Below are 25,277 nucleotides of genomic sequence, written 5' to 3'. Positions count from 1 at the left end.
GGGAGCCATCTTTCTAATTCAAAACAGTGATTGATTTTGCTTTCAACGCCTTGGCAAACAAGTGACATTTGCAACATTAGCTTTAGTGATCTGAATTTTGAAATTTTGGGTTGCTTTGTTTACATGTATCATGTATGGGATTTCGATTGTAAAGGGGCATTGGCTATAAAAACACAGATGGCTTGGCATTGTAATATAGAATACCACGTAGCTCAAAGCCTCAGCTGTGAACATTCCATAAAAGCTTTCCACTTTCTCCCTAGAGCAGCTTCCAAGTGTGCTTGGGGGATGAAGGAGAAAACCACAAGAACCCAGGCCTGCCTCACCCAGACTTGGCAAAGCTGGCCGAGCTTTTTTCTGCCCCGCCTGCCAAGTCACTCCAGTTTCTGATGCTTTGCATTCTTCTCCTCGGACACGTTGCCACCCCAATTGTCTCACCGCTCGTCCAACATTCCATTATTTCGGCATCACACACTGGGCTTCCCTTTGTCCTGATGATTAAGTAGCAGAAGACCAGTAAGTGGAAGCAGGTGACTGAACACTTGGCTGTTTGTTTTTGGCCTAGCTGACATACCGAAGGCTGGATGTTTAAAAATAGATGCGAAGATGCTGAGTTTGCTGAAGATTCATGCCAAAGTCACATGAGACTCCTGCCAGAGACAGCAGATCTTCCCCAAGTACCAAATTTACAAAATATAAATAGTCAGTATTTGGCTCTACCCCCAGGGTGACATTTGAGCAGCAGCTGAAGGCTTATCCTAACAGCACACTCTCTGTGATTAGCGATGTCTGAAAACAAAGTTCTTTAGGACTATCCCCTATTGTTGGGCTTGATTATGCCTAGGACTGAGACATCGAAGCTGACATCACTGGAAGGCCAAACTCTCAAAACCATCTCAGGGCAACATGACAAAATACTAGAAGGGTTCTGACCTGACTGAAGATGGCAGATTTGCTTATTAAATCTATCAATATCAAGGCCATGGAAGCTGCATCTCAAGTATCCAAGGAAAATGGCCCGCTGTATTATGGAATTCAAGAATGAATCAGAAAATTCACAGATAATAATAATCATTGCATGTTAAGCACGTTAATCTAAGGTAGTACAGAAGACTGTTCTGGTTAACTAGGGCTCCTTCAGGAGCTGTAAGGATAAATGTGAGCATTTTAGCTTATTTCTTATTTAGCAGGTTTGACCCAAGCAAGAAGCAGGGCTAGATGCCAGAGAGAGAAAGCAGCAAAAGGAGAGAAGATCTGTTGTAGATAGTTCTTTACTAAAACTATTTCCTGGCTTATGATTATACGGAGAACATTACAGGAGTCATAAGATGTGAAACTCATTGGGCTGAAGAAAAACCAGTGCACCTTTCAAGTCTCCTCTCTTCTTGTTTCCCTCCTTTCCTTCCGTGAGCAGCTATTTAGATCTTAGCCACCTTGGTCAAAGTCCAAAACTCTGTCCGTTACACTGGCTCTTCAATTCACAAGGTCCAAAGTAGAAAGAATAAAAGAATCAATGTCTAATTTTTAGTACTTCTTTTGAAGCAGAGAATAAAACACTACTGCAGGTCAGATGTTACTTGTTTCTAGAACATAGTATACAAAGTGGTTTACAACTGTTATCACTAACAGTAATCACATAAATCTGAGCAGTATTGGGATATGACTGTCCTTCAGGTCAACAACTGAACTTCATGGCTGGCCAGTGATTTGAATTAGAGACTCGTGTAGCAAAATGATTTCCACTCTGCAACACTGTTCCTTCATAAAATAATGAAGTCAAAAAGAAATAGTGGTTATGTCGCGATGCTGAAGAGCTCAAAATAACAGCTTGAGTAGTCATTGAGTTAAAAGTTTTATTCATTCAACATCTCACATTACAAATATTTAAAAATTATATGCATACTGGTATAAATAGTCATTTGCAAACTATTTAATAACATTAATTTTCCACTAGCACTTCAACAAATGAACTCTCTTAAAAAAGAAACTTGTGTTATAACTTAGAGTAGAACATACAAAAATATGAACTTAATGTGAAAATGACTTTAATAAAAAATGAATTACCCTTATTTAAAATGCTATAATAAATACTACAACCTCCCCATACACAGTAAAAACTATATGGAAATTCAGCCAAGTAGTACAAGTAACTGACATACTTAAATAACTTTTCCTTCTGATAATATGAGCATTACATCGGGGGAAAACATATTAGGGATTAGTAAAAACTAGACACCCACTTGCTAAAAGTTTCACTTCCAAAAAATATAACAAAAGAATCTGATGAAAATTATAAAAACTAATTATACTTTAAATTTTAAAAATATAAAAAATAAAACAGTTGAATACAATATTGTCCCAATTCTTACAATGCTATCAATCACAGTAGCTTTAAAATAAGATAATAAAATAAAGCAAATGACCAAAACCTCTTTTATTCCTTTTTTTAAAAAATAATCTCAAATTTACATTAGTAGAAAGATTGATTTCTGATTCTTTTCTTTAGAAACACCAGCAAGAAAGAGGATTTACTAGAACAGTAGAAAATGACATTTTTAAATGTCTGCAATTAAAAACAAAGAATTACACTGCAAAGATCTTCCAGAAGTCTGAAATAAGTATTGCACATAACTTGAAGTTAACTTGCCACAATTCATCACATTCAAGTTTTAAATCACCTTTTAAAACAGAAGGCTTTAACTCTTCAAGAAACAAAAAAGGGGTGAATTATCAAGTCTTTCCAACAGCATCCTTATAAAACACTAAAGTCATTCACTGCAAGTTTTAAATTTGCTTTCTGCAGAGGTCTGTGTATGGAGAAGTAGATACTATATACCAAAAAAGCACGGGGCAGTGGGGGTTCCTTTACATATAAAATAATCAGAAACACTTTATTTTACATTGCAAAAATAACCATGTAATTACTCTGTAACTACATTGTAAGTACATGGCCAGTGCCATGCTTGTGAGAGAAAATGACATGCTTGTTTACACCCCTTTAAATAAAGTGATACCCTAAGATTTTAAAACTAATTACATGTTAGTTATGCTTGGAGTGACATGGCAACTCCACCCTCCCATGTAATCAGAAGGACATATTATATTAGCACTATCTAGAGTACAGAGTAATATAGATAATCATTTATGCCCTGTAAATTGAAGTGTAACCAAATAATCTGTAAACACGCTTTTCACACAATCACCACAAGTGAATATTAGTAGAATAACATTTTTCTTTTAATATTAGTCATGCATACTAACATTACATGCCCACCACTGGGCAGGCTTGGGTTTATTTCCTTACATATGATTTAAAAGAGCAGACACATCTCTGCAAACACCTAACATCAATTTGTTAAGATTAAAAATGGCTAAACATTCACCAAAAAACATCTGCATTTGTGTATTACTTTTAAAAACCTATTAAGAAGCGGTAGACAATTTGGGATGTTACTTTTAACTTCTACTCTATGCTTATGCATTAAATTTCAAGGGTCTAAAGACAAACTCTCTCATTTGTCACTTTCATGCTTTTTAAAAATTTCTTTTTAAGTCTCAACTTTACATATAAGTATTTTTTTTTTAAATTATATGTACACCAAATACCTGGTGCTGGGCTAAAGATGTTTAAGCAACATGCTTTCTTTTCTCTGCAAATTCTAAAATAGCATTGCCAGTGCACAACATCCATAATTCAAAATGTATGCAGAGCACTGAAATGTATAAAAAGCAGAATATAAGAAAATAAAATTTATTAAAATTATTTATATTAAAAAATGAAGTATATGAAGATCTCTCAGTAATAAAAGTACAAAAAGCTACTCTTTGCAATATGAAAAATTGAGGTATTGCATAAAGAGATATCCCGTCAGTGAAAAGTGTGCCTAAAAATGCTCACTGTTGGAAAAACAAGATATACAAAAGTAGTGCATAACAAATATACATTATGTGCATGACAAAATAAGTTAGCTACAAAAACACTGTACCGAAATTCAGCAGGTCATGTACAAAGGGAAAAAAATTATTATTCAAAGCTACTTCTCAAACAGTGTTATTTCTTGTAATGGTAACCCATCTCACCTGTTCACTGGGTAGGATCGGCACAATAAGACACCCCAAGCCACCTACAAGCATTTAAAAAAATTAAAACGAATATTCCAACTATAATTATGTACTTCAGAGAAAAAGGTCCCTGACAGTCTACAAAAGAGCACTCTCCATTTGCATTTACTGTTGTCAATATTTGCAGGGATTTCATTAAAAGCAGCTCCCTTTCTCTACTTGACGAGTAGACAGCAAATGTCTCCATTTTGACCTTTGGAAAATAACAAGGTATGTTTTATGTGTTGAAAATCAAAACTGCTTCTCAAAGATAATTGGGGAGGGGGAAGGAAAGGGGAGGGAGAGGGCTTACAGAAGAGATTTGCTTTTTTTTGTCTGTAGCTGTGCTAAGGCAAGTCTTTGGTTTAAGAGTCTATGGTGGTACCATGCCAGTTCAGATTGCCAATGGACTGGGTTGTTTTGCACACTGCTACAAAATCATTTCTTAAGAACTGAACTCATTCACTCCTATCAATTTTCTCAGCTTTACAGAGCTCAAGTGACTATTATCAAACTAACCAACACCACCCTGTGCTTTAGCTTTAACATCTACTGTGTTCTCACTTATATGGTTCAAACAACCCATGCATTTCTCAGCAAGTTGGTACATTAGAGCCCTGGAATTCTTTATTTTCTGTGCTAAGTTCCAAAAAGAATTATTTATTGAGATTTTCTTACTTGCTCTCTGCTGAAAGACAAGCATATTCTTCTTTGCCAATATGCAATGCATATTCATTCAACCAACAGTGCATAACATCCTTGGAAACAAACTTCACTTTGTCCCTCTTATGCTTTTGATGATCCAATTTCATTCGGAGATTAAAACACATTTACATCCCAGAGTAAGCCCAGTAAGTAGCCAAATTTTGATCTGTGTAGTTAGAATGAATTACTAGTGTCTTAGAGGCGGGCAGGGGAGGTGGGAATCAAAATCATAATCTTGAGGTATATCTTTAGGTTCTTGTATTTCACGTCAAAATGGAGAGCAAAGGCTGGCCCCTGATTAACATTAGTAAATTAGGATATAGAGTTCTATATAACCATCAAAAATAAAATCTATACATTTGTTCTTCAGGAGAGGACATGCCAGTTCACTAGTTGTCATTACTTTAGCTTTGGTAGGATTTCTAGGGCTGTATTCTGATAATGAAGTTTCTTCTTTAAAAATAATAATAATAATATAACAACAACAACAGCAACAACAACAACAAAGAATAAGTGCACTCCCCACCCACCCCCAGTAGTAAATTGACCCAGGATTTACATTCAGGAACTTTTAAAATGTGATTGCTTGGATGAAGAACACAGATCTAAGCTCTGCCTACTCAATTAGTAAAAGTTTGAATGTGGTGGGAAGTCGGAGGCACGGTGAGAAACACGTACTGTGCTAAAAAAATAGCTTCGGAACCCTTAAATAAAACATTTAACTTAATGCTGCTTTAAACCTTGCTCATGCATTTTTGTTGCTTTAAACATGCTCTTTCCTGTTACTAGGTTAACGGCTAACTGTTTCCATTGCTATAAAATCATAGGCGGCAAGAAAACAGGCTTCCCAGAGGTTTGGGCAGGGAAGGGGAGAAGGAAGGGTGGGTTGGACAAAGTGTCAGAATAGATTCATAGTGTTCCTATCTCATGATTACTTTTCATAAAAGTATTCTATTGATTTTGTTATTAGCAATAATTTAATTAAAAAACAAAATACTCTATTGTTTCATTTCTCTTCTCTTAATATTGTTCTCTCTTCCTTCAAGAAAAGATAGCAGGAAAGCAGTGTCCCCCCGGGTAACTAAAGGTAAGAGAACCTGGTTTCCATGCACTGTGTTATCCATATGAATAGCAGTTCCCAATACAGTTTAATGACAAGATTCTACAAAATACCTATATGATTATAGGTCATTCTTTTGTTACACTATTGTTAAGTTACAGACTACAACAGTAGGACATGCTATCTTGAATAAGAGAGAAGAGGAAGGGAGGGCATGGGAATCAGGATAACAGAAGAGTGCACTTATTTTGAGGCCTGCATATGAACACGCTGCAGGAATCACTTAATTCCAGCGGAATGAAATATGTCTCGGGCGATCTCCTCCCTCTTTCACCAGGGGCTTGTGGAATTCCCTGCCAGCGCGTGAATGGATAGCAGCCCAGCAATATTCACAGTAATACTGCAGACAGGTAACGTTAGCACAGAAAAATGGAGCGAATTTTCCACCACAACGGGCCCCCTGACATTCATCACACAGCTGATCATCCAAGACATATGGCTTAACTTCCACCTGTGTTAAAAGAAGGAGAGAGAAAGTTTACACTGCTAGAGTGTCTTCTGTGTAGATTACTGCAATCTAACTGTTAATACAGATGCCTCAATGAATATTCCACTGTGCCTCAAGAAAACCTCAATTGGAGCAGAGCAAGGATCCAACTAGCCGGGCATCCTGTTGCCAGCAATGGACAACCAGATGCCTCCAAGAAACCTACAAAAAGGGCAGGAAAGCTATAGCTTTCCCTTGTTATATGTCCACCAGTAATTTGGTTTTCATAAGTTGTTTATTATTTATTAAGGTTATTGTTATTACTTTTATTAAAATTTGTATACTGTCTATACCTGTAGGTCTCTGAATGTGGAGTTTGACACAGTGGTCAGAGTTCTGGACTAGATCCTCAGAGAGATGGTTTCAAATTCCCACTGAGGCATAAAGCTTACTGAATAATTCTGCACAAGTCACCTTCTTTGAGTCTAACCTAGCTCACAGGGATGCTGTGAGGATAAAATTGAGGGTGCGAGAATATATGCTGCCCTGAGATCCTTGGAGGAAGAGCAGGATGAAAATACAACTGCTACTGCTATTATTAATAATAAATATTTTACTAATTGATGCTTAAAGTTATCCATAAATTTGCCAAACCCGCTTTTAAAGCAATCCCTGCTAGTGGTCACCACCATATCTTTGGAAGCATGCTAAGAGACACCATTTTTGTCCCAATAATTCTTAGGATGCTTGCACATGTTAAGAATTTGTTTCGTTTTATGCAAGACACACCATTAAGTAAGTGATGTGTAAGGCAATAATTTGGCAAGGGAGAAAGAAAAGGGTATTTTGATTGTGCTGAAATGTTTGATCAAATTATCATATTGGGGGAGTTCTGTGTTGCTGGTTAAAAAAGTATTTGTTCCTATTTGGCAGCATGTCAAGTCAATTTTGATCATGTGAAAGTATTTTTTAATTAAAGTTACTGAGGTGCCCCATAAGAACAAGAGATTGAGGAGTTTTACTGAAATAAAACCATTTAATATTTGCTTAAGCCTCAGCACTGGGAAGAGACCATGGAAACAACACAAGAAGGGATATCTGTGATTGGATCTCTTCAGGATTGTTGGTTTTATTCTAAAAGGCCTGATTTGGATCTGGAATACAGCACAGGGAGAAAAGGCTTTAATTCTCCCCACCCACACCCCAATGCCATTTTCTTAATAGCTATAGGGTGGGGTGGGGGAGCAATTTTGATTATTTGCCATGCAAAGCAAAACATACAGTAACCATATGTCAGGTTGATGATAGTATTAGGGGGACAATCTGAAGCGGGGAAAAGGACAAAAATTGGTCTTACCATGAATTTCTGTTTAAAGAGTGGACTGACAGACATTCGGTTAACAGGATAATTCCTCCAGTTAATGAATGTCCACCAGTCCACTCATGCAAATATGGAGGGGAAGAGGTGCTTAAAAAAAAAAATCCTCCCACCACTGCCTGATTCAGTTTCTTCCCCCAACTAAATTTACTATTAAAAAGGGGGTCAGTTCAATCATGGATCTTGTGTCATCTTGTCTATTTGCACCATTTCAAGGATTTTAAAAATAATTGAATGTTGAACATCACTGTTTCCTAACCAATGTTAAGAAGTGTGAATAAACAACCCCTTATTTCATTGAATATGTTTTGGACAGAAATATATTTCAGAGGCTGTAGTGATATTTGCTTTAAATTGAGTTTTATAAAAACGTGTGTATGAGTCTAGATTTTCACACAAAAAGAGAGACACAACATGATTCAGATATCTTCACTGACTACAGTACACACTGATTGTCTGGATTTGCCACACAAATGGGTGCCACTGTTATCACCAACTGTGGTAGCCCGTACTGAATGTGAGGGGGCTAAATTTAGATTTCCTCCCTCAGGGGAAAAACCCCTCTTAGCTGACTGGTGCTGTTAAAACTGACAGTGGCTGCATCAGAAGCTGTCTTGCAAATCTGGCTTGTTTGGAAGTCATTAATCATAGTCCCTGCTTCACATGTAACAGGAAACCATGGTCTGCTTTTACCACTCATGTGAAGAGTAGTACAAAATGACAGCAAAGGGCATATCCTAGTTTATTAAACTGGGATCTGATTGTGCAAAAGTGGCATGTTTGACTTGCATCTGTGGCTCCATTCCCCAAGGGGGAAACACACACACATATGCAGGTTCTAGACATGGAAATTCAGCAAGGGGGGCAGCTTTTATGCAAAGGGGACTCAGTCTAGAAAGGATCTGCATATGCCTAAATCTGCTGGAGGACATGGACAGGAATGTTTTCATTTCCTGCTCAAATTTCAGGTATGTTTTGCTAGCAACAGTAAATCTAACCTGTATGCCATTACTGTGTATGAGAAATTGAAACATGACAGCTCTTCTAAACTCGGAGAAGGACCAGCCACCACAAATCAATATGCACAATTTGCTCAGTTGCTTTTTCTCCCTAAAAATCCAATCAAGTAAATCATGGTATTCAAATTGCTGAGTCACAAAACCCCAGAAGAAAACATGTAAAATGGCTAAGAAACAGTAAAACAATACAACAGTGACAGAGCTGGCTCACAAGATCTTACACCACAACAAAATACTGCCTGTTCCTTAATCCTAACTCTTTCTTCCTCACCATGTGAATGACACAGCACAATGAAATTATCAGAAAATATCTGTCTGACATTAACCCAGAAGTAACTGCAAGGGTGGTTGAGTTTTTATCAATAGTATCTCTAAGAGTGGTGAATAGCACTATTTAGCAGGAAGAAACTCCAACGAAAATTCTCATTATTACATATTTTTACATGGCTGTTTATTTGTATATATTTTAAAATTTTATATGTGGATGTTTTATGATGGCCTATATTTGTAATGCCTAATAAAGGTCTGGCAAAGTAAGGAAGGATGACAATGAGCTACATACAGGGAAATATGGACATTTGTGGCAAAGCTATTTTTGCTTTTGTTGGCATGTGCTGTGAACATATGTTATTAAGAAGCTAGCACTAACATCAACATAAAATGATGATTGCATATTGTTGCTGTGTAACCTGCACTGAATTAAAACAGGACTTGGAGAAACACAAATTCTGTAGAAATGAATGCAAATAGTGCAGCAGTTTGCATTCTACTTTCATAAACCAATTGACCATTCTACTTCCAGCACATAGGCAGGGGTGAAAAAGAGGCCAACAGCAAAGCAAGTCATGCAGAGGTAACAGGATAACATTAGGAACACAGGCTTATGCTGTGCTACAGGAAATTTCTCTGAAGGGAACAACAGTTTTAGAAGGTGCCAGAAGGCATTAAAAAGCCAATGTTAAACTAGATCCCCCCACCTCCGGATCTCTGGGATGATGGAGGGGGCTTTGTAGTATAGCTTTTTTATGTGTGGTATGGCTTTTTTATGCATGTATGCTAGGAATACAGGGAAGATAATATTTTCCATTTAATACAACATTTTCTCCTGCCACACACGGGCACTTATATGGAAATAAACCCATGAAAGAATGCTGAGTAATACACAGAATGTGCTCTAGCCCTTACCCGTTTATCTATCTCTCCATGTTGCAGCTGAACAAAGCGGGCACTGATAGCAGCTATGTAACTCTGTTGATTAGAAAATGCAACACGCCCAGCTCCTTTTGGGTACTTCAGCTCAGGATCTGTGTCAATTCCAGCATAGCAAACTCCTCCATACAGCCGGTCCATTATCATTGCAAGCTCCACTAAAATAAAGTAGTAACAAACGATTTACCCAGATATTTTATATACATACTTCTCTTTCTAGACCCTGGGCAAAAGCATGTTTATTTGTACTCTTGTATCTGGAAATAATTGGAGTGTCAGCAAAAGTTAAATTTAGCAAGCACTGGCATACTTCTACAATAGAAATAAGGACACAATGTTCTCTCACAGCAGTAAGGCAGCTTGGATAGAATCAACGAGCCACTGCACTTGTTTTTGCATACCATACCTGCCCGTAAGGGTCGTGGAACTCCTCCTACAAAAATGGTTTTCCGCGGATCTAGAGGCTGTGAGCCATCCATCACAAAGTCACTATCGCTAAGATTCCAAGGCCGGATTTGAACCTACAAGCAGAAGATGAGACTTTACCACTCACAATTCAAGTTGACAGCCGAATTATCCCACCACCACCCTGCCCTGCAGCATGCACATCATTAAGATGTTACAACAACAGTGTTTCCTGCATGTCACATCCATGGGATTTTAGAGGCTACTTTCCTAGCAATCATTCTTATCTAGTCAAGCAATAACAAAGCCAGGTTTCACATATGGAATTTCTGAAGCAGGAGCAAAATAGGCTACCAGGGTGGAGAAAGGGCACTCCTCAAGGAAGCAGCTTGCACAGTCCACACGTCTGTCTAAGAAAGATGGACCACCATGTCCTTTACTCAGATATGGCTCAGTCATCACAACAAACTTCTGTCCACACATTAAATTATTCAGAAGTGAAGGACTGAGGGGAGGGGGGTGTACTGTGTGTGTGTGTGTGCGCGCGCGCGCGCACACACACACACACACGAGTGCATTACTTGTGACAAATGGGCTAGTCCCAGCGTTTCCCTAGAACACATAAAGAGCCACATCCAGGCAACTGTAAAGCATCTTGCTGTAACCTCCAGTCAGCTGGTTGATAGTTATAGCAAGGCCCATTGAAGTCTATTTGAAGACATGTTTGGATTCATACTGAAGTGGGAGTTAGATCTCCGCTTGTGAGAAAATATATTAAGTGGGTCATAGAATAGGAGGGTCTCTTTGGGGATGGGGCTATGCTGGAGATCAGATATGAAACATGTGGGATTTGGCCCCAAATCAGGTTAGTAAAGACTAGCCAAGTTTGGCCTAATGCCTACTATTCTATATTCTGGAATAATTATCTTGACCCTAACCCAAAGAATAGTGCACATTTATTGAAAAATAATGGTAGTATGTGCTCACGTAGAAAGAAAGCATGTATTGCCAACCTATGCCTTGTGAAAATGTAGCACTTATGCACCCAATTTCTGTGTCCATCTTCTTCCAAATTACACATACCTGACAATTCCACTTACCGGTTTGTCTTTAATTGTGGGACTGGAAACACACAGATAGAGTTTTCCATCCTCTTCAATGCATGCATCAATCAAAGCCTGCACAGAGCTTTCATCTTGGAACAGCAAAAATGCATATCCTATGTAGATAAAGAAACAGAGGCAAGCATTGCAAAAATTCTGTAAGATTCAGAGCGTTGAAGTTATCTACTTAGGCTCCACGTAACCAAGAGAAAGACCATAAAGGTAAAGGTACCCCTGCCCGTACGGGCCAGTCGTGACCGACTCTAGGGTTGCGCGCTCATCTCGCTCAAGAGGCCGGGAGCCAGCGCCGTCCGAAGACACTTCCGGGTCACGTGGCCAGCATGACGAAGCTGCAACTGGCGAGCCAGCACCAGCGCAGCACACGGAAACGCCGTTTACCTTCCCGCTATAAAGCGGTACCTATTTATCTACTTGCACTTAGGGGTGCTTTCGAACTGCTAGGTGGGCAGGAGCTGGGACCGAACGACGGGAGCTCATCCCACCGCGGGGATTCGAACCATCAACCTTACGGTCAGCAAGTCCTAGGCACTGAGGTTTTACCCACAGCGCCACCCGCGTCCCCACAATTTGTTCATAGAGATGAACAAATCCTTAGCCCATATTTAGGGAATATGAAGATTTTTTTGGAGAAGCAGTTGGAAAAGCACTGATCTAAACAAATTGCTTTTATTAATAAGAGTGGGAGCAGGCTACAAGAGCCAAAGCTTCCTACATTTCTTGGCCACAACTTCAATGGCAAACTCCCTATACAGTGTATGTTGTAACACATAAGCTTTTGTCATTCAAAGTGAAAGATTTAAGTAGAACAAGGAACAGGGGGTGAGGGGAGAGAAGTTAAAGCAAAGATGGAGAACCTATGGCTCTCTAGGAATGGTATTCAACCAAGTTTAATTCAAACTGGGCCTATTAAAATAAATTGCCATAACTTAGTCAAGCTGATTAATTTCAGTGAATCTACTCTCAGTAAAGTGTAGCTGAACACCCCCCCCCCCCAGATGTTGGGCTACAGCTTCTATTATCCCTGACCACTGGCTATGCTAACAGGGGGCTAATGACAGTTGGAGTCCAGTAACATTTGGAGGGCCACAGATTCCCTGTTTCTGGATTAAATAAACCAAGTAATTTACTGAATGGGAGCAGAAATAAAAATAATCTTAAACTATGACTAAATAGAGCACTCTTATCTACAGCCCAACTAAAGTATTCAAAGTACAGCAGGGTCTTAGAGCAATAGCAGCAATGAAGAACAATTTCAAACAAACAAAAGGCACAGAGAATAATACTAAAAAAAGAGAAAAAGAATCCATAATCTGCAACCTTACTGCACCCACATAATAGGAAAATATTGTGTGCCTTAGTGGATTGTGTTGGGCTTGAACCAAGAGAGCCAGGTTCAAATCCCAGCTCAGTTGTGAAGTTCAATAGGTGAAACAAGATGTCACCAGATCACAGTTAACCTGCGCTCTTCTGAGGAAGGACGGGACACAAAGTGTAACATATAAAATACTAAGTGTTACCTTTAGGAGGAAAATAGGACTTGCTTTCAGCCTTGTGAGGCCAATCCACAATCAAAGGGCCAAAGCGGCGAAAGCTAGCGGTGATCTCATCTGCAGGTCAGAGGGAAAAGCAAGTATTAAAACACCACATCATACAGTGATTTCAGGTAAGTTGGTAATAACACTTTGGTCTAGCCTACAAGTATTTTCTGTAATGCTAAGGGACAGAGAGCTGATGATGTTTTTATTGTTTAAAGGGAGGGCTTGACAAGTCAAAACATATGTCTAATAATGAAGAAAACAGTTCAGATACTGAAGCTGTGTGTTTTAGATTACAAATAAAGATTTGCAGCAAGCCACTCAAAGGAGCGAAATCACTGAACCTAAACAGCTACCAGATCCTAGCTTCAGGCATTCTCCCACAGCTAGCGTGCAGAGTCTGAATCAGAGTGCTGAGCAGTCTGCTCTGCAAGCTGCTTTGCAAAATGCTGGGAGAAAGAGAAAAGAATATCACACGGTCTAGTCATGCCTGCTCACATCACATGCTTATGCCACATCTGTGCACATTATCTGAGCTTGACCTCCGACTAACTTTGGCAGGGCTTCTAGAAAGCAGTTATGTAATAGCCATAGAGACGAGGATGCAGACAGTATGCACAGAACACATTAACAGAAAGCAATTGCTGCAGCCATTTCAAAGCCTCCTTCCATTTCAAAATTCAGATCAGGTGACTTACATACTGGCTAATATTACACAAATCTAACTACTGTACTGCTCATGCTAACAACAGCAGATAGAGAATTCTTAAAGTCAGTCTAATTTTAAAACAAACTCATAATTAAAGCTATTTAAAGGAAGAAAATTTAGTGTTTCTCTATAACACAGTATCTGAATAAATAAAATATATGTGATCTACCCACTTCCATTCATTTACTATTTTCCTTAAATCCCTCTCAAACTATCCTCTGGATTTCAACATGTGTCAGGATTTCTTTTCCCAAAAGCAAATGATCTCTGACCCAGTCACAAGCCTCCCAGATACTTTCATGTGCATGCAAGCAACAGAGGTGCTAAAGAGATATTGGGACATTGCTTGCAGCTTACTAAGAACTGTTTTTCCAAATTAACAGAATTTGAAAATAGTATTTTAGGGTTAGCTATCCCAAAGAAAGTAATGTAAATTATTGTTTAAAATGAGGCATTATTTTGTTCTTATAACTAATTATCTAGAGGGATCTATTATTTATTTCAGTGTTTCCCAACATTGGGCCTCCAGCTGTTTTTGGACTACAACTCCCATCATCCCTAGCTAGCAAGACCAGTGGTCAGGGATGATGGGAATTGTAGTTCAAAAACAGCTGGAGGCCCAAGGTTGGGAAACACTGATTTATTTATTATCAACTAACTGCCTTCTACACAAATGTTTCAAGGCAATGCACAATAAAAATAGCAAAAAGCATTTAAAAACAACATATATATTTTAAAAACCAAAACCAACCATGAACAATACAAAATAGATACCCATGGCAGAGACCCATTCAGCTAAAGAAACTCACCCATGGTTGTCCATCTACTTAAACCCTGTTTTCAAATGAAAGCCTATACTGCAATAACTCTCACCCTATTAGGCACACCCCCAACAGTGTTAATTATGCTTAAAACAGATTTGAGGTGTAGGGATAATTCATTCCCCCAGTGAAATATACAGTGGTTACAAAAAGGCAGTGCCTTGTGTATTGCTCCCTAAAACAATCGTAGCACTGCACTCCACTTCTAAGTCAGACACTGATCTAAATTTGTGCCTGTATTAATGGCTTTAACATAAAGTCTTAAGCACAGCCATCTCCAAAATAAAAGACCTTCATAAAGAGTTTTATGATGTCATTCAACATAATATGCAACTAACGGAACTAGATGGAAAGAAAACCTATTGCATGAGCTGTCCAGCTCATAACTCCTTATCCTCACAGTTCATAACCCAGCAGCTTGCATATTTGGCAGCTCATAGTTTAGGTAATTATTTTCACAGCGCCCCCCCCCCCCAAAATTGCACATAGCCAAGACATGAGGGTCCACCCCTCCCACGTGTCACAATTAAGCCTTGGCCCTTATGGTTAATGTGGGTATTCTTGGCTATACTGATGTCCAAGTATACCTTCATCAATATCAGGTGGCAAACCACCTACAAACACCTTGCGGGAGTACCGTTCCACTCGCTCGCCATTCTGGTGGGAAAAGCAGTGTGGTGATCCCAAGCCACTATGGAGCGTCTGATCCCCACGTCCATCATCCAAAAACCCATCTTCCATTGGGAACAGTGAAGACTGACCTACAATGGAAAAGAGGAGGGAAATGCAAAACATACTAACAGAAGAAAATTCTATTTGGATAGATACAATTATTTCATTAATATTAACTGTTACATCAGACATGTCAGAGCATTTTCCCTTCTGCGTACATAATTAACAGTAACATTAACTACATGTCTTTCTTACTCCTACAGCTTGACCTCTTGGTATACAAAGATGCCCTGTTAATGCTATCTATGAAACAAAATAGGAAAACCTCATTTCAATATTATTTATTAATTCAATATTTTTCTGTCAGATGTTATGCAGGCAGCTCAAGGTAATGTACCATAATATAATACAAGCACAATCAAAATCATTAAATGGCTAACCTCTACTGTCAATATATCCCCCAATTCTCTTCTCAACACACACCAAATTGAATATTTTTCAAACATATGCTGCAAATAAATGCTTTATCAAATATATTAAGAATAATTTTGGTGCCTTTCCCCAATATCGTATGAAGAATGCTGTGGCATTGCAAGTTGCAAGATTTCGGCTAACCCCATATAACTGCATAGTTCAGATGAAGTGAAATATCTCATATCTAATTTACACTTTAATCTCAGAGACTTGAAATCATGAACAGTCACAATGTGACAGCAGTAGTAAAATATCTTACCAAACAAATACTCCCCTCCCCAAATATGAAATTCTTTAGCTAGTTTTTACTGACACAGTAAACCAACTAATGCTGTAACTCTTCCTGGAATTATGAGTTTCATAGGTCTCATAATGCTTGGCATACAGCATCACATAATTGTTAGGTTATTAGACTAGTGCTGGGAAGACCTTGGAGCAGTCTCTCTCTCTTAGCCTAACCTACCTCACAAGGCTGCTTTGAGGATAAAATGGGGAAGGAATAACAATGCATGCCTCACTGAACTTCAGGAGGAAAGGCAGAATAAAAACTTAATACTTGCCCCCAACCTTGAAGCAAGTATTACTGTCACCCCTGAACTCTTCTTCAGCTCAGGTTTTATTCTTATCTATAGAATAATTCCTCTTCCATCCAATCAGACTCCCAAACTTCTACCCACTCACTCCCTTCTTACCCACTAGCCTATTCCCAAACTTCCTTTACTAAGCAACCAGCCAAATTTATTTGCAAAAACCACTGGTCATCACAAAAGTATAGAAATACACCACCAAAATGAATATTGACCTCAAGCATTATTGAGGTCCTTCCCTTCATCCCCAATGGTGGTATCAGCAAGGAAAGAAGGTTTCCTTCTTCTACCTTCGTAGGTACGTGAGCCACAATTAACCCCTGGAAAATCATTTTTTCTAGTGCCTACCAACATTGTTGTTGGGAAAACTACATTTCCCTGATTTTGTTATGAGAAGGAGGGAAAGGAAGAGTGAGACGCCCCTCCTTTGCTTTTCCCTGCAGCTTGCTACCACTACTGCCTGAGCCAGAACACCACTAGTAGATGAGTAAAATCCAGTAAACAATGGGTAGTTGGCTTAGAAATAAACTGGTTACTTCTCAGCTTATTTCCTAGCCAACATGAAACAAGTTGAGGCTCATTCATCAGTCTTGGCTGTGCCACTACATACGAGAAGTAAGAACTTATGCAATTGTGTGTTTTTCCATATAAGAAAAGTCCCCACACATATAAGATTAGCATGTCAGGGGAAAAGGTTATAGCCTAGCCTTACCCCTAATATACCAGCTTTCAATGTACAATGATGTTTTTGCAGAGGAAACATTTGGTTCTGTGACTCTTCACTCTTTCAGACTGAAGTGATATAGTCCAGGTACAGATGTATCACCACAGACAGATGTAGACTCTAGGTGGTTTTGTTTCCTAATAGTAACCAGTACCTTGATGTTATACAAGATTAATGGATTATCTAGGAAAGCCATGTTTCAAGAATCATTCTGCTATTAATTATGTAGGGGTCTCCTTGCTATGGTACTTACTGTATATGTTACTGTGAAAGTGGTACTTTGTTTCATACCGCTTAACATTCATATAGACAAAACTGATCACTTTAGCACCTGACTTCCTGTATCATTTCAAGACAGGCTGGAAACTTGTGTTTCTGGCTAGTGTTCCAGTTTCTTTTAAATTAACATTCACACGGAAGGAAAAAATGTGTTACAATCCCTTTTTGATGAAACATCACAGCGCAGTTTTATTTAGAGTACACCAAGATGGTTGAAAACATTGTTCCTTATATACAGAATATGGCAAGCTACACATATTGTCAATGGCACTGTCATGCTTTCCTCTATGTGATCATTCAACAAGGGCAGCAACAGGAATGTCATAGGTTCCTTTTGACATGGGAAGTGGCAACTTTAAGGTTCTTGGCTGAAGGCTGAAGGGCTAAAGGGCAGATCAGTGTAAGAAGATCTGTCTCCTCCTCTCAAACGCCTCACCTCTCTGATCAAGGGGTGCCCCCAGAAGTCAAACATGTCAATAAAATCTGAGTCACTAATAAACAGTGAACCAGTTTACCACAACCTATCAAAAAAATACAACTCCTGTTTAGAAGATGAGCACAACAATATTAATCCCATTATCATTACCAGCATTCTAAAACAGTTGCTTTCTAATGTAATGATCTGAAACCCACTGAAAGGGATGAATTCTCTTTGAAAACTAAATTTGCAGACCCTTTTCCTGGACTACATATAGCCACTCTTCCTTTTCTTTAGTATTAACTCTCCTTACTACTCTATTCTTATTGCAGAAATGCTTCCCTTGCCCCAAGCAAGAAAGTGTTGAAGAAGCTAAGCAAAGTGGCATGTATTCATGGTTATTTACTCAACATGCAAGTTCAGAGGATGAAGTCCGAGCAATGCAGTTCCCTCATTCCACAAAGCACCTAAGTGACTTAATTGCCAGGATCCATTTTCACAAATGACATGAAACTCCCCCCAACTTCAAATTATGATTGCTAGTGCCCCCAACCCAAGCTAGGGAAGTTTTTAGTGTGTGATGTATTGTGCTTTTACTATTTTTTGTTGGGAGCTGCCCAGAGTGGCTGGGGCAATCCAGTCAGATGGATGGCATATAAATTATTATTATTTTTTATTATTATTATTATTATTATTATTATTATTATTATTATTATGAAGCAGCAGCTGAGGAGCTCTTCAAAACACACAATTACAGTTCCAAGGTTCCAGGCACCTCTCAGACACAGAGATTTTTAGCTTGTTCACAGGAGAGAACCAGAAAAGCAATCTGATTCCACAAGGGCACACTATTTAAGAAGCAGTATTAAATCACCCATGTCAGAATACATATGAAAACCATTGTCTTTTTCCTATTACAGTGCATCATGGCCAAAGTCACCTTTGAAAAATAGACCTGAGCCCAAGTCACTTAGGTGCTTTTCTAAGCAACAACCACCCACACCCACACATAAGGTCAGACCTCTATATATATTATATAGTCTACACTGTAGTAACACTGATTGACGCCTCCTCATCCCCATGCCTCAGTATAACTATCCTAATTCTGCCTAGGTAGTCTTAATTTTGGGAGCCACTACATTAAGTTACTAAAGGTTACCACAGCATGCAAATTGAGGAAGCCTGGCTTTTTTTTAAAAAAACTGCTTCCAGTCCTCCTTACAGAAGCAGATTGTGCATTAGCTGTGCCATGAGACATTTTAAACATCAGAAAATTAAAGAGGAATGTTGTTACCTCGCCTTCTCCCATATGTCCTTGCTGCATGTCAAATGAGAAGAAAAACAGCCTTTCAAACATTGTTAAATATATATATATATATTGTTTCACTTCCCTTACGATTGCTCAGTGGTTCTTAGGCTTTAATGCGCTGCAGACCACATAAGAAACCTTCCACCCATACCCACATCTTTTGTCACTGGGTACACAACAACATGACAGAAGCTAGCAAAGAGATCTCATTTTGAAAACTCACTCTTTAGCTGCTTTGTGCTCACTAGGGCACCCTGCAGAACTGCAACTTTATTAGTAGTGAATGTTTCTCTCATGTTGCTAGGACACTGCATCTTTCGACTTCAGTTCTAGCATTCTGTGTGTTTCCTCAATATCATGACATTTGGTTACAAGGTACCACCCTCCCCAGTGAAAAATTTACACAGGAAAAACTGACAGGACCATACAAACACCGTGACATCAAACACAGGAAGGTCAATGTCTAAGGGCCTACAACTCCCAGTTTAGCCCCACATCTAGCAAGTCACTTGTAAGCACATGATCAATTGGGATAAACCAATGCAGGACTCTGTAGATTAGGTATGAGGCATCAAAACTGGTTGCTTTCTACCTACATCTATTGAACTCCCTCTGTTATTTGTCAGCTTTGGCCATCGAGAATAAATTGCTCCAATACTCTAGCTTCTCAATGCTGCCAGTGAAGAAGAAAAATACAGCTATGCTATAGCTTTTCGAGTTAAAAAGCTTCACACATCAACAAACACCTCATGCACAGAGCAGCAACCAGCAACGTTCTTTTTTACCTATTAAACCCAGAAACAAGATTACATCCCCCTAATTTCCAGAACAAGGGATAGTCCATTAGGCAGAGAGCATCATATGTCACATTATATCGTATTCAACACTTAGTATTAGGAACATACAGCAAAGCTTACAATCCACTATTTAAGAACCACTTGTATTGACCCTGAGGGTTCAGGCATTTCATCAACAAAAAATAGAAAATATAAACCCTGCAAAACATTTGTTTTTGTTTTCCTAAAAGATTTGTTACTTTTGTTCCTGATATCTCCACTCCCAACACGTTTACTTGACCAACTCTCTCCACAGAACAGAGCTTTTGCCAGTGGCTCTTCTCGCCTATATCCTCTCTTCACTCCTTTCAAACAAATTAAAATACCCCTCAGTCACATAGGGTCTGATGAGGTAAAACTGGCATGTTCAGAGGGGCTGGAGCTAGAAAGGGGTGATAACTGTACAGTGGACAGGAGAATTCAACACTCAGTATCAACATACTGGAAAGGAAGGTCTTGACAATAATTCCTGCTAAACATCAAGTATTTCATTGTTTATAAAACCAGAAAGGCCTAGGGTGTTTCTGTAATTACTGAAGTAAAAAATCTAGCTACACTACTCTGCCTTGTGTTTGCCTGACAGAGCCTCAAGTGTTTTCAGAGCATTCCCTGCCTAAAAAGCTATAAAATTCTGCTTGTGGTCTATAACTGGCTAACAAAACCAAATATACAACACAACTTTCCTTGTTTGGTACACTGACGAGCTGGTCAACATAGCTGCAATTCCTAGTGAGGCCCATGAGAGTGATGCTGAATTGGCAGACTCCCTGTTCTGTCACTTATGTGTCACAAAGAGTCTGGTTTTGACATAAATGGTACCAAGAAAATAATACAGACTTGTAGTAGGTTTTCCTGCTGCAGATTTCCAAGCTGTCTCTAACACAGATTTCTCACAGAAACCACAGCCAAACACTACAACTTTAAAAACTCATTTAAATATATGTAGACCTATTCATGTATGTATTGAAATACAGTGACATTTGTGTCATCCACATTTATATTATCTAGGCAACGCTATAGTGATTCTCAAAACATTCCAGAGATGAAGATGATGTTATCCCTGTATCATATATTTCAAAAAGTTTTAGATGTTTCTGACTCAAGTACAGACTGAAGTTTCAGCTAGAGGCAGAGCTGAAGTGCATTGCCCCAGTGGTAATCTTCACAGGGTGCTTATGTTTGACAGATTAAGACACGGGTGGGAAAGCTCAGGCTGCAGGGCAAATTAGGCCTGCTGTGGTCCTAATTCAGCCCACAAGACCCATTTGAATGGGCTGTGGCGCATAATGTGCTCCCGATTGTTCTTCTGTATAAGGGGTTTGCATTCAGTGCCTTTAAATTTGATGCCAAAGGAAAGCCCTAATGGGATTAGTTCCATTTGGAAGCTCCTGAGTGGACCCATCCCTGCTGAAAGTGGGGCTTGCATTGAGCACTGAATTTAAACTCAGCACTGAAAGCAAGCCCTGCTTTAATCAGCTCCACTCAGGAGCTCCATATCAGAGTCCCTGAGCAGAGCAGATCGCTGCTGAAAGTGGGACTTGTATTTTAACTAAACTGTGCCTTGAAATTCAAGCTGTGGCTCCAAAGGAAGAATTAAGAGGGCACTTCAAAGTATTTGCCAAATTCTTCCTTTGAAAGTGATATCACACATCTGATATCACGCAATGTCATCTAAGTGTCACAGGTGGTCCCACCTACCTGTCAAAAGTAATAAGCAGTGGGTGGGCCACTTCCGGATCTAGCCTAGCAAAAGATTCCTGCACTATTGGGCTGGATGATCCTTGTGGTCCCTTCCAACTCTACAGTTCTATGGTTCTATAGACACCCTATTTTCCAGTATTTTTGTTACACACTTGAGAGAAGTCTACTACTTTATAAGTGCCCCAGTTCACTTTACATAAAATATGTCTTTCATCAAAGGAGCCGAAAAGCAGAGAAAGATTGCTTCTAAAACCTTTATAGAAAAATTTTGTCTGGGTGAAAATCAAGTGATTTTAGTGCCAATTTACACAGCTTCCTTTGTTGACAAACCTAACTTTCATTGCTAGATTTCCCTCAATCCTAATTTGAAACTACACGAATGGCTCACAGCTGGGGAAATAGTCTGTAACTTCATCCCCAACCCCATTCACTGTGCCAGAAAATTGCAATCCTGTTAAACTCATTGATAAAAATTCATGCACCTCTCTGAATCTCTGTAATGAAGAACACTTTATTATCTGCCCACTGTGGAAGCAGAACCATTATAAGAATATTTATAGACATATATTTGTTAGTATCTGAAGGTAGCCGCCTTTCCAAAAGAAAGTCATCATCGCTGTGTCCAGGTATTAACTGTAATGGGTACAGAGTTCTAGAATAGAATTTGAAAAACTGATGTTTCTGCTAACCATTCCAAAAGTAGTGATAACTCCCATTCCAGCTTCATTTATCTAGGACCAACAATTAAAGGCCTGTATGGAAGGAAGAACTGACACGATCCCTGTTTGTAGGGCTCTGGATACAACAGACAGGCGAGATATGAAAGAAGATAACAGTTTGACCAACACATGGGGGGTGGGGGAGATATAGTTGTGACAGCAGACAGTACAGTACAGGAAAATATGAGGGTAGGATGGTCCTGCTTTGCAGAAGAAGCAGTTCTGCGGAAAGGAGAACTTTGATAGAAGGCAAGGATGACTGTCATAGGCAGTTGGAGTTCACTTCCCCAAAACGTTACCTGAAACATTATGTAATACTACACCCATCAATGCTGTTACACCAATATTTCCTGCTGCAAACGAAGTGTAAAAGGAAAGATGTGTGGCATACAACACCTGCCTAAACATGCCAGGGAGCCCCAACTGGGCTACATCTCCCCAATATATTTGGAGGAAGTGTTTTGCTTGCATAAGTCCCCAAGTTTGATCCCTACCATACACAATTCAAAAGAATTCCAGATATCAAGAAGTGGGGAAACTGTCTGCCTCAGACATCAGCAATCCAGTGCTGCTGGAGTGACAAATACAAATGAGGTTGACCAATGGTCTGCTTCCGTAAGGCAGCTTTATTTGTTCACAAACTGTTAAGGATGTGTGCTGGTCACACTGTAAGAACAAAAGAAGAGCCTTGCCAGGTCAAATCAAAAGCTTATGTACTCTGGCATTCTGTTCTCAAGGTGGCCAACCAGATGCCTATGGGAAACCATTGTGTATCCCAAGGAAAGATGATTACTCTGTAAAGTGTGGAGCTACTTGTGATTTGCAGGTTTTGAGGTCAAGGGAATGATGATTAAACTGACAAATGAAACTATAAAGCCACCAAGAACCATTCAATCAAGCACAAATCTATAGGATCTCAGATTTACCTGCTAACAGTTTACTGGTTCCCATTAAGTTTCCATTTTTCAACACTATTTACATACCAAAGTGGCAACATATTTGTCGTTAAACCAAAAAATCCTGTACAGTTTATTCTGTAATTACTTTCATAAATTTTGTAAACTAGGGAACGTAAGCTAAAATGCATAACCTGATCTACTAGAATGCAAGAAAAGAATGGCCTAAGTGGATAACAGCAACAATGATCCATCTAATGCAGCACTTTGTAACTGGTCAGATGCCATAAGAAAGTTTACAAGCAGATCATGAAGACAACTACCCCGTATTTGTTAAGCAGATAGAATACCCATTTTTCATTAGTTACTACTGCTAGTAGTCATTGATGTATCTAATCTCCATTAATTTGTCTAGACCTTTAAAAGAGAGAGAGAGCAAGAGAACCATCTAAGCTAGGAGTCTTCATCACGTATTGAAACGATGAATGCTCTAAGCTGAAATGTGTGCTAAGAAACAGTTTCTCTGAACCTACCAGCAAACTTTTTCTTCCAAACTTCAGCTGGAATACCCCAGTGCTTGCTGGGCAACAGTCACAGGAGCAGTCCTTATGAGGCCTGTCAGGCCCCGCCCCAGGCCAGGTGCAGAGAGGTATCAAAAGCCAAGCCTCTAAAGGTCATTAGCACTTTACTAAAGCTCAGGAAACTACTGGGATCCAACAGGTGGTTCAAATTGGTGTGTGTTCCTGGTGGCTGATGTTGCATATTGACCTAAGATTTTCAATGTGCTTCTATACACTAAATTTTGAGTACAGTACTCGAAAATCACCCAGTTACAGATTGAGCCAACTATCAACCATAAATACTGAGAATCTTGATGGTATTGAATTAGCTTCTGTACTTTGTAGTCAATTGTAGGCAAAATTGTTCCTGGGGCAGCTACAATTAGAGAGAACAAAGAATAACTCAAGCAGTAAGGAATTTGCTAGCATCACTGTATTGCTCTGATCTGAGTGAAAGAAACCTACATGCTACAACATAAAATATCCAACACAAATTTTGCTTAACCTGGGCCAGCATTTAAGAACAGCAAATAAAGTTCCGATCCCTCAAATTCATTCATGACAAATTGTCCAAAACCCTTCTTACATTTACAGCATCAGAAGAGAAAGATCAGTTCATGCATGGGACACTAATGTGAGAAAGTGGCTCATGTGCAGCTAATGTGAGTGAGATTAGCTCACATGAAGTTAATGTAAGAAATAGCAATGACAAAGTGGTTGGAAGGGCTAGATTGTAAAATACCTGAAGTTTGAGGTATACTACAAAACAGAACCCAAATTATTTATAAAAGAAAAAACAATAAATCCAGCCACAGTTACAACCTTTCAGTAACAACCTGTTTGTAATTTCTCTGGGTAGCAGTCTGATTAGGGAACTTTACTTATAAAATCAGTAACTTTATTCAGGGTGGCTGTAAACACACTGTTCAGATTACCAAAAATATTAAATCTTACATGCATATGCACAATACAAACTTACATAGTCTTTCACAATATCAGACAGACATTATGGAATGGTTTATTTCTAAGATGGCCGATTGTCAGGAAATAAAAATAAAGAAAAGTCACTTTTCTTTTAAAAAAAATGAGCCAAGAAATGTTGTTGAATAGCAAAATAAAATACTTGCAAAACAATTGTAGAATTCTCCTCTTTGTGCTGACATTTAACAACCAGATTAAATGTGTATATATGGAACACTAAACCAACAGGATAGGGCAGATTATAAATGTACTTATCATTAAAATTATAAATAAAAACATGTAGGGTATTTTAAATTTAATTTTACCTCTTGTGCCAGGTCCTGGGAGCCACTCAATAACAGGTCTATAGTTGCTGCCATAACCAACTATTCTACAGCACTGTCATTTAAGGTATCTAGAAATTTTAGTTCTTTGTCTTTGAATTAGACAGGTGCATGCTCTTTTTTTAATATGGTTTCCCATCACGATACAATAACTCAATGTAATCAGTACTTGTGAAATTCATTAGACTTTAGCTGCAAATTGGTCAACCCTTTTCTTATATCTCTCAAATTAAGAGAGTACCTCC

The 25,277-nt window shown here is 38.8% G+C and overlaps 1 protein-coding gene across 3 annotated transcripts in view; it reads right to left on the bottom strand.

Moving 5' to 3' along the window:
- Positions 1 to 1,255: 1,255 nt before the first annotated feature.
- The window catches only part of CPEB4 (cytoplasmic polyadenylation element binding protein 4), a 55,979-nt gene continuing 31,957 nt past the window's right edge, over positions 1,256 to 25,277 (bottom strand). For 2 of the 3 annotated variants that reach the window (XM_081852086.1, XM_081852087.1), the window contains 7 exons: positions 19,002 to 19,025; positions 15,141 to 15,314; positions 13,006 to 13,095; positions 11,465 to 11,583; positions 10,366 to 10,480; positions 9,936 to 10,117; positions 1,256 to 6,377 (listed from right to left, as the gene is read on the bottom strand). In XM_081852086.1, the coding sequence (XP_081708212.1) occupies positions 6,150 to 6,377; positions 9,936 to 10,117; positions 10,366 to 10,480; positions 11,465 to 11,583; positions 13,006 to 13,095; positions 15,141 to 15,314; positions 19,002 to 19,025 (932 nt within the window). In that variant the 3' untranslated portion in view covers positions 1,256 to 6,149. The remainder of the gene's footprint in view (positions 6,378 to 9,935; positions 10,118 to 10,365; positions 10,481 to 11,464; positions 11,584 to 13,005; positions 13,096 to 15,140; positions 15,315 to 19,001; positions 19,026 to 25,277) is intronic. The other variant, XM_081852088.1, reaches the window with a different exon arrangement.

Source organism: Podarcis erhardii, assembly GCF_964252035.2.
Source record: "Podarcis erhardii genome assembly, chromosome: 2".
NCBI classification, from domain to species: domain Eukaryota; kingdom Metazoa; phylum Chordata; class Lepidosauria; order Squamata; family Lacertidae; genus Podarcis; species Podarcis erhardii.
This window is presented reverse-complemented; position numbering and strand designations above follow the sequence as displayed.